Genomic DNA, 10,117 nt, shown 5'->3' with positions numbered 1-10,117 from the left:
AACAGCTTTACAGCTACTGGTTGATGGTTTTGGGAGTTGCTGGATAGGACAGGAAGGAGTTCCCCGAATTTAACCTACATGTGTGTGGTAGGGATGATACCAAGATTGTAGTATATAACATGAGAAGATGTACTAAAAAAGGGGATCGGAAAAAATCAAGTAATTGGAGAAGAAGACTGCGAACTCTTGTATAATCTTATTGTTCAACAAGATAATATAATATAAACACCTCGAGTTACTCCGAGGACAGATTTTCTCATCCTACTTGTGTTTAACAATCTTAAAATTACCAAATTTAATTGTTTTTCTTTTGGAATATATCTAGTTTTTTCATCCACGCTCTACAAATTTATTGTTTGGGCCGCTTGGGCTAGAACCCAATCCTATTTTGGGTCCAGTCCAATTTTAGTCCTTACACCTTAGATAAGATGATTCTTAGTCTTCAATTTTCTTGATATTTGATGAGCACAATAGTGATATAGGGATTATCTAACAATGATTTAGGTTTTTTTTTTTTTTTTTTTTTTTTTTTTTGAAAACTTATTAGATATATTTTTTAGAAAGTTTCAACCTACGGTATCTGTTCCTGATAATAACTCTTTACCAGTTGAGCTAAATGGAACCCACTACTTACTAAATATTTTGATGTAACATTATAAAGAATTATACCAAGTGTGACGTGAATTTAGTTTTTAGCAGATTAACATATATTTATGGTATTATAAAAAAAAAAAAAATACTTCTGGGATTTAATCAATAAACATGAAAAAGTCAAATGGTGCTTGCCACCTATTCCATTAGATTAGAACCAAGATAAGGAAAGTAAACAAATTAAATATCATCTAAATATCTTGTTATATTTTCTAATTAAATTAGATTGTAACTCGTGCTTAAGTGAGAAAATATTTAACAATAAAAAAAAAAAATAATGAAGAGGTGGTCTTTCCGAAATAAGTGAGATGATTATCTCTTCATTCCTACTAAAATATATGTTAGCTGCAAAATTAGACTATAATTAGAAGTTAATTTGAATTCAATTTAGATTATGATTATGCTTTGATTTTAGTGTGTTACAAGCAATGTGTGTGAGATAGCTCTTAAGTTTATAAAGTTTTGGGTTGTTCATTTTTAACACATAAAAATATATCATCTATATAGGTTCCAATTATCTCAACTCATAAAATTGATTACAATTGAACAAGGAAATTATGTCATATTATTTTTTATAAGAAAATTATAAATAAAAAATTCCCACTTACGATTTGATATTATTTTCTATATAAAAAAATTAATTAATAAAATACTTATTGGACAAAATTTATGTATTCTTTATACTTAATTTCCTCAATTAACATGTGCCACATTAATCAATAAATTACATGAGATAATACATTTTATATTATATCAGTCCATAAAGCCATATAATTTAAATTTAAGTGAAGAACTTAAGCTGTGGGTTCTAGTTAGATCTTTGATGGTTGAATAAGAAATTTGGGTTCCAATCTCATCTTATATCAAAAACTGATTAGTATTTTGGTTTGATAATAAAGAACTATCATTAGGAGTAGACGCCATAAGTTGAAACTTTCTTAAAAAAAAAAAAAAAAATTAAGATACTTTATTTTGTCCAATATTTTCTTTCTGGAAAAGAAGATTAAAATCATTGACTCAAAATTGACACATCTCTGTTTTTGCTGGTATTAGCACATTTTCGATAAGCGCAGGAATACCCTATTATCAAGCGTGGATGCCATAAGTTGAAACTCTTTAAAAAAAACTTAAAATACTTTATTTTGTCCAATATTTTCTTCCTGAAAAGAAAATTAAAATACTTTACTCAAAATGGACACATCTCTATTTTTGCTGGTATTAGCACATTCTCGATAGGTGCAGGAATACCCTATCCCTGACCGGAGTGTCATTTTTTTCTTAGCAACCAAACGCACCATTTACATTCCCACGAAAGCAAAGCCAACTAGCCCACAAAGCTTTCTCAGCTCTTCATTCTCAGGAAAGCCCAGAAAACTGTCCAAAGAGAGATGAAGAAAGCCACAGCAATCTTTTCAATTCTTCTATTGGTGTCTCTTTCTCTTCAAGAAATAGCCTATGCAGTTTCTCTTTCAGAGCCAAACCAGGTAGCCATCTTGTACAAGAAATTACAAACTACTCTAGTAGTAAAAAAAAAAAAAAAAACAAAATTGGATTTTTGTTTATTGGGTAGCTTCAATTTCATATTTTGAATTCTGGGTTTTCATTGTTATATTGGTTGTGAAAGTATTAGCTGTTTTGTAATGGATCTGGTACTCAATTTATAGTGGTTTATATGTGTATATATATATATATTTTGATAGGTAAAACATGAAGAAGAAGGCAATATATATATATATATATATATATATGTATATAACGTGAAAGTATCTATATGCTTTGTTGCAAGCTGACCCTTTTTTCTTGTTTTTATTTTTATTTATTTTTTGTTCCAGGATTTTGAAGGATTTGCAGGTTCAAGGTAACATTTCTTTCTTGTCAGATTAGGCAGACAACTTAGTAATGTTTTCAGTTTTTTGTTTTCAGAAACATGTTTTTAGAACTCACAACAGATTTTAAAGTTAGAAACACGTTTGGTAAGCTAAGGGAAAAAGAGCAAAACTTAGCTACGGTTCCTTTAGTGATGTAACTTAGGTTCCCTGTACTAAATTCAAACACTTTGCTCCATTGACCAGTACAAACAGTGTTGCTTTTTCCCGAGGAAAATTAAATTTAATACAGCCATGTGTGTACCTAAGGAACTAACCGAAGTTTTACCTAGGATATAAAACATTGCATATCACCCTGTTCCAATCACGAAATAAATCAAAAATTGGGTTTTCGTGTTTGAATTTGATAGGAGAGAGTGAAGGATCTTTTGCTTGGATGGAGGATGGTTGGGTAGGCATTCTTCCGATATTTGACCCTTGGATTAGTCCTACTTCTTTGAAAGAATTATATCCAGAAATGTTTGCTTGTGCTGTGGATAAAGAAGCTAGGATTTTTGATACGGTTGTTATTGCACCTGATGGGGGTGATAGAAGCTGGAACTTACTCTTTCGTTGGGAGTTTCAGGATTGGGAGATGGCAAGGTTTTATGCTTTATTTACACATATCTGATTTCAAAATACCTAGGGGGGGTGATGATACCATGGTTTGGCAATTGAATCATAGTGGTGTCTTTGATGTGCATTCTTTTTATAATTCATTATTGGAAGCTCCATCAGTTTTTTTTCCTTGGCAGTGCATTTGGAGTGTTAAGGTTCCTAAAATGGTGTCTTTTTTCTTATGGACAGCTGCTAGGGATGGGATTCTCTCAATAGATAACCTTGTTAAGAAGAACTTTCGTCTTGTTAATTGGTGTTGTCTATGTTGGTGTGATGAGGAAACCTTGGATCATTTATTGCTCTATTGCAAATTTGTCCATACCTTGTGGAGTGAAGTCTTCTCCTTGTTTGGGGTTCAGTGGGTGTTGTTGAAGACAGTAGTCTCTCTCCTTTTTGCATGGTGGAATTGGTTGGGGATTCATTCTTCAAATGTTAGGAATATGGTACTGCCTTGTCTTATGTGGTTAACCTGGAAGGAACGCAATGCCCGAACATTTGAGGACATTGAAAGAACTGTGGACCTGTTGAATTCTTTGCTAACTAGGTCTCTGATTGAGTGGTCTCGTATTTGGGGTTTTATGCATTGTACCTCTTTGTCTGATTTCCTTAATTCTGTTAGCTTTTCCCACTAATTTGTTTGTATCTGTTTTTTTGCAGTGAGTTTACTATTGTAAATTCATTGTAATTTTTTTATCAATAAAGATTTTATTACCTATCAATATATATATATATATATATATATGGAATGCTTGAGGGAGCAACTTCCTGAGTCTTTTATAGGGACTTTGTTTGATTGGTCATGGGTTTGGGGACTCACATCTAGTGAGTCCCTCCAGATGTTTTTAGATTCCCTTTCTTTTTGTACATAGCTTTATGTCTCTTTTGTATTTTTGTGGCTACCTCATGTTTTTTCCATGTTGTAGTCTTTTTAATGATACCTTATCTTACCTATAAAAAAAAATTTATTGGTGAGTTACACATGCACAGTGGGACCCTTTAGCTGTTCTTGTGGGAGGAGGGAATGTCATTTGAGTCAGATCTCATTGGCTTCAGTGCTTACTCAATTAATTTTCTCAACTATTATCATGTATTCATTATTCCCACTTACCGATTTTATATATAGTTTAGTAGAAAGTTTGGTCATCTGATCTTGTTATATGTTTTATGTTTTAGAACTCTCAAGCAAGAGCAAGAGCATGCTCATGAGGTTCATTGTTCAAGAGAAAGGAGTAGGGCAGCTTGGAAAATAATTGATGAGGTATGGAAAATTGTTATTTAGGATTACAAGGATGCACTATGTGAAATTGTTGCTTAAAAGGACATCCATAATTTGTTGTTTGTACATTTTGTGTAGTATTTGATGCCATTTGTGGAACGAGAAGACTATCAGATTTCAAGTAAGTGTAGACTTCATCCCAACAAAGATCTATTCAGAGATCAGGAACTGCACAAGATTCATGTGGATATAAATGAATGGCGGTGTGGATACTGTAAGAAAAGCTTCCGTGCTGAAAAATTTCTTGATCAGCATTTTGACAACAGACACTACAATCTACTGAATGTTGTATGTGGACCCGGGTTCCTTGTCTTTATATGTTAGGGAGCATCATTCACTAATTGCGAGCTGCAATCTTTTGATTGCTGCCATGTGATGAACGCTACATTCTAATTGTTATTACTCTATGACCTAGTGTTTATTTATTCATGCATTGAAAACTGTAAATCGTAAAATTTAAAATTTTATTGTTGAGTTGACCATGCCTACACTTTTATCAACTAATTATTTTCTCTCTCCCTTCTTACCTCTTTTATTCATCATTATATATATCTTCAATTAAAATTTTTAAAAAAAGGCAATATAGTTTTAATTTTACTTTGATAAATCTATTCATTTTCATATTTATATTGATTTGTTTAGTTTTTTGACTAAGTTATAGTATAACTAGCTATAACTTATAAGGTTTATTTTCATGGCAAAGACAACAAAATGCTGATGGTTCATAATTATCTGATCGAAAATTAGAAATAAAACTATATTTAAAAAAAAAAAAATTAATTATTTATGAATGATATATGGGCTCTACTCTAATATGGTGTAAATACTACTTTGCATTTGTAATTGCTTTAAATTCTGTGAGCTTGCCTTAATGTCAGACTAGCCATATTGCATTTGCCAGTTTTTTTTTTTAATTTAATTTTATTTTTTATTTCAAGACATGATTCTGAATTCATGAATTACATTTTTAAGATGTTTAATGATAAATTAGTTTCATTTTAAATTGAGGGTTGTGGTCTTTGCATTCAGAAAACTTGTGTTAACGTTTCCTAACAAACTTTTAATAAATGCAGAGTCACAGTAAGTGCTTGGCTGATTTATGTGGGGCATTGCATTGTGATGTCGTTATGAATACCAAGTCAACCAAAACCAAGTGCAACCCTGCAGCTACTGCAAGAAATCGTCACCTATGTGAGGTTGCTTTTGAGCGATCTAATTGCTTGCATTGTTGATTTTAGTGTTTTCATGGCTTATGTCTACTGTATTCCATGCAGAGTCTTGCCGATAGTTGTTTTCCTGCTAATCAGGGCCCCTCTGCAATCCGTCTTCATGGTATTCTTCAAAAAAATTCGAGAAGCTATTCTGTCTTGTTTTTGTAACATTGTACATTTATTGACATTTCTTTTAAAGTTTTTTCTTTTCAAAAAAAAAAAAAACCTGTTCAGTATATCTGATTGCTAATTTCTAATGGTGTTGTTCTGATTTACTGGTAGATTTGTTTTTGCGACAATTTTGTGATGCTCACACTTGCTCAGGAAAACAGAAACCCTTTTCTAAGGGAGGCAAGGTAAGGCTTCACTCTCTTACCACAGTAGCATGGATTTTAAGGTAGACCTCCAGTTTGTAATTACTCATAATAATTTTAGTTGGTTGACATAATAAGGGAATATCCTTTTTTCCTGCTTGAATAGAAATTTTTCCCATTTAGGGAATATCCTTTTGAGGCCTATACTAGTTGGGACCTTATTTCAGTGGGGTAGAATTTGGGTTTTTACACAATGTATTTCCATTTCTGAATTTCTTCTCTCTATTCGTATCTCTTCATGAGGTACTTGTATTCATTTTAATTTCTGAGTGTTCACCATCGTGAACAAGATGTCCTTTTTATGAAATAAATCTTTGATTACCTATCAAAAAAAAAAAAAAAAAAATTTTGGCATGCCTTCCACAAAGCTCTTGGCAAAATGTTTTTGCCTGCTTAGTTCGTGCTGCTTTTCTGGATGGCTTGTTCTTTGAAGCAGTCCAAAGCAGTCTTTAAGGTCATATGAAAAGAGATTAGCAAAAAGGACTTTTCTGTGCCAGAGGGTTCATAATTTCATGCAATGGATTTTATCTCTCCCTGATTTCCATACCATCAGAAAGATAATCTAGGCATCCTGTTGGCATATTGAATTTTATTTTTTAAAATATTTTCTTGCTATTTAATTTTTGCTATTCACTGTTTCATCTGAGCAGAAGGAAACAAGTGTATTCTACCTGGCTATCGCAATACTGACTTTGATGCTGCTCCCTATTTTCTATCTAATTGTTTATTTGCACCAAAGGTACCAGTTTCAGCTTTTCCAAATTCCTATTTGATGAGCCTTTGCAATGATTTTTTTTTATAAAATTTTTGTGTATTTTGCAGCGAAATGAGGAAGGATACCCAAGAGCTTAGGCGCATCTCAAAAGTTGGACAAAAAACAAAACCCTCATAGTTGGTAATATATTTACATCATAGAAAATGAGATACTTCTATAATAGATTGCTTAGGTTGACAAATGTATGGTCCTTTCATTGTTAAGTCTAGGTTCAAGACAAATGACCTTTGGGATCATAACAGAGTTATTTCAGTTTTGACAGGACAAATGTTTCAATCAAAATATTGACATTTTTGTACATAAAGCATTTGAATGGAAAAAAGAAAAGAAAAGAAAGAAAAGAAAAGACAGATTTGCATACATGCTACTTGAGAATGTTGGGAAATTACTGCCAATGGCCTTTAGGCCAACAGCCATGTCCCCCTCCCTAGTGGAGGGCATGTCTGGGGGGTTGAATCCCTTCAACAGCTTTACCTATCAAAAAATAAGAATGCTAAAAAATTACCATTGTAAAATAATGCTGTTATATCTTCACATTCCTCTATAATTGCCAGTTGTATCAGGCTTCCTTTAGGAACATTATGACAATGTAGGGGCTGCTAGAGAAACCATAAGCTGGGATCAGTGACTAGATTGTCTTTTTTTTTTTTTTTGGATGAGTATCCTATACATGTGAACAATCCCAATTAGTTTTCTAAAGATCCAAAACCGACCCCATAATTTTCAGACTAAAAAGCTTTGCTGTTATCGTTGTTGTTGTTAATAAGTGAGTAACCTCGTGGAGAGGAAGGAGAGAAGGATAAGAATCAAACCAATGGTTTTCACTTCATGTGACATGATCCTTAACCAAGTGTGTAATCTTTTGAGGTAACTAGGATACCAATTTGTTAAAGCTAGAGCAATCAATATGTATCTTTTTCTCTAACGGGGCTGATCATGCTGTCAGATACATAGAATTGTTCTCTATGATAGTAAACATTTCATTGTTTCAACTTTTGAATGATCTCATCTTTTGGGTTATAGTGAGATATGGTCCATTGTAAATTTCATCTATTCCGTTTCATTTAGAATATACCTAGGTCCTTTATTCAATAAATTTTCATCACTAATTGAAAGAAGAGTAAACATTGTGTAGGCTCATTGAAAAAGGTTTTATATTTCTCAGCTCCATTGTTCTTCTGCTGCAGGATAGGCTGTTGCAGTTATCAAGTAGGTGAACATGGAGTATAATGGCAAGATTTACTCTGTGTCGACCCATTGCAATAGAATCCTTTGAAAATCTGCATTCGCCAAGAAAGTCAAAGAAAAGGAATTACATCTGGAGGCAACCTTGCTAATTTTCCATTTGCTGGTGTAACTCTTCTTCCTCAAATAAGGATCTAATTGTCAATGGAACAGCAAAGAGCCAAAGATATACGAAAATTGTATTGCTTATTGTCTTGGAAATCTTTTCAATGAAACCCTTTATTGATGCTAGTTCTGCCCCCTTCAAAGCATATTTGTCTTACAAGAGTTCTAGCACTGCTACATTGACTTTCAGACAGATGATTATACATCTGAAATGGCACAATGTCCTACAAATTTGGATCATATGCCCAATCCCCCCTTTATCCAGACGTCATTTTGTTTTTCTTGAAAAAAGCACTAAAACATTGTAGATACCATAAGGGCCAAAAGAAGGGCAAATAGTGTAGTCAGCAAGTGGGGCAAAAGGGGCACACCACAGACGCACAATGTGGCGCGCACACACATGCCACACGTACAGAATATAAGTTTTCTTCAACTATAATTTCTAGGTGGATATAATTTTTCTTCAAAATGTGGCGCGCACACACATGGCACACGTACAGAATATAAGTTTTCTTCAACTATAATTTCTAGGTGGATATAATTTTTCTTCAACTATAATTTTTGAGTGGATAAAAATCTTAATGAGATTAAAGTTGAATTACACTTGCTGTATTTCTAGGTGGATATTCTAAGTGGATAAAAATACAACAAAGTAGTGTTTAATTTGCTCTTTTCAAAATCACGTTTGAAAACGTAAATAGTATTATATGATATATATATATATATATACACACATATATATATACATATATTTAGTATTCTAGATATATCATATATGTAGACCACAGTTTGTGATGAATGAGTTATAGTCACATTGCAATTCTTATTTAAACTGAAATTTCAAATACTACTTCCAAAAACTAAATTATCTAAGATACATAAATAAATGAATAAAACTAAATAGACAATCCAAAGAAAAATAAATAAATAAAAAAGAAGAAGAATTTGATGAATACTAAACCAGCAGTATTGGGAGACCTGATAAAAAGAAGGAAGGATTTTGATGAATACTATACAAGACTTCTTGCTGAGGTTTCTTTATCAGAAGCAAGGTTTCAAGAGGTAAAGGATTGTGCAACTTTCTTATTTTTTTAATTACTACACTACACGTTTATATATATAACAAAAAAAAATGTCATGCGTTGATTGTCAAATACCAAATTACCAATTTTAAATGGATAATACTAAGACAAATAAATAAATAAATAAATAAAAAAGAATTTGATCACAATTGGAATACTATAATCCGCATCAAATACGTCAAAAAAAAAAAAAAGACTATTTATTCTTCAAACGAGATCTCTCATTTTAAATCTTTGTTTTTATTTATCCCACAAAACTTTGTCGTACCCACAAGAGTGCTCTACCTAATTTGACAATTTGCTCCAAATTACACTTTATAGTGTTTGTTGCTCTTTCCCATGCTTTATGAAGTCTCTTAGCATTTTCTCTTATCACGTTATGGAATATTTGATGTTAGTTCCTGCTATAAAGCTTTGAGTGGAAACTGAGATCGTTGGTTTCCATTAAAGAATATATGGACGACAAGGATTCTGCTCAAGGTTGCATTTTTGGTTGGACAACTGCATTGTGGAGAAATAGTAGATCATCTCCTACTCCATTATTTTGTAGCAGGAGGAGAACTCTGGTCTAGTCATTGGTCTTTTCTTTATTTGGGGTTGAATGGTGATGCCAACGCTTGCTGGCACAATTGGATCTAAACCCAGCAGTATTCTTGCTGAGGTTTCTTTATCAGAAGCAAGATTTCAAGAGGTAAAGGATTATGCAACTTTCTAATTTTTTAATTACTACACTACACATTTATATATATAACAAAAAAAAAAATGTCATACGTTGATTCTCAAATACCAATTTCAAATAGATAATACTAAGAAAAATAAATAAATAAATAAATAAAAAGAATTTGATCACAATTGGAATACTATAATCCACATCAAATACGCAAAAAAAAAAAAAAAAAAAAAAAAAAAAAAAAA

At 32.2% G+C, this 10,117-nt stretch overlaps 1 protein-coding gene across 4 annotated transcripts; it reads left to right on the top strand.

The window, feature by feature from the left end:
* The first annotated feature begins 1,918 nt into the window (after nucleotides 1-1,918).
* On the top strand, nucleotides 1,919-8,360 carry LOC115965875. Of its 4 annotated transcripts, none has more exons than XM_031085168.1 (11): nucleotides 2,008-2,135; nucleotides 2,484-2,509; nucleotides 3,324-3,678; nucleotides 4,308-4,392; nucleotides 4,489-4,698; nucleotides 5,484-5,606; nucleotides 5,685-5,742; nucleotides 5,904-5,977; nucleotides 6,646-6,734; nucleotides 6,818-6,890; nucleotides 7,963-8,360. In XM_031085168.1, exons 1-10 carry the CDS (start codon nucleotides 2,107-2,109, stop codon nucleotides 6,885-6,887), a joined length of 1,119 nt encoding a protein of 372 aa, XP_030941028.1. In that variant the 5' UTR covers nucleotides 2,008-2,106; the 3' UTR covers nucleotides 6,888-6,890; nucleotides 7,963-8,360. The 4 variants fall into 4 exon arrangements, with proteins under 4 accessions (XP_030941030.1, XP_030941029.1, XP_030941028.1 ...); XM_031085167.1 differs by having other exon boundaries at nucleotides 7,958-8,360; XM_031085170.1 differs by lacking the exon at nucleotides 3,324-3,678 and having other exon boundaries at nucleotides 1,919-2,135.
* The last annotated feature ends 1,757 nt before the right edge of the window (nucleotides 8,361-10,117 follow it).

This window comes from Quercus lobata, chromosome 10 (assembly GCF_001633185.2).
Source record: "Quercus lobata isolate SW786 chromosome 10, ValleyOak3.0 Primary Assembly, whole genome shotgun sequence".
In the NCBI taxonomy this organism is placed as follows: Eukaryota; Viridiplantae; Streptophyta; class Magnoliopsida; order Fagales; family Fagaceae; genus Quercus; species Quercus lobata.
Note: the sequence above shows the minus strand (reverse complement) of the source record. Positions and strands in the feature narration are given on the sequence as shown.

What these genes read in the sequence shown, in the direction of transcription:
- LOC115965875 (XM_031085168.1), top strand. Translation starts at nt 2,107, where the DNA reads ATGCAGTTTCTCTTTCAGAGCCAAACCAG. An exon ending in CTTGGAAAATAATTGATGAG is followed by an intron (nt 4,393 to 4,488) that starts GTATGGAAAATT and finishes CATTTTGTGTAG; the next exon opens with TATTTGATGCCATTTGTGGA. An exon ending in CCTTTTCTAAGGGAGGCAAG is followed by an intron (nt 5,978 to 6,645) that starts GTAAGGCTTCAC and finishes TCATCTGAGCAG; the next exon opens with AAGGAAACAAGTGTATTCTA.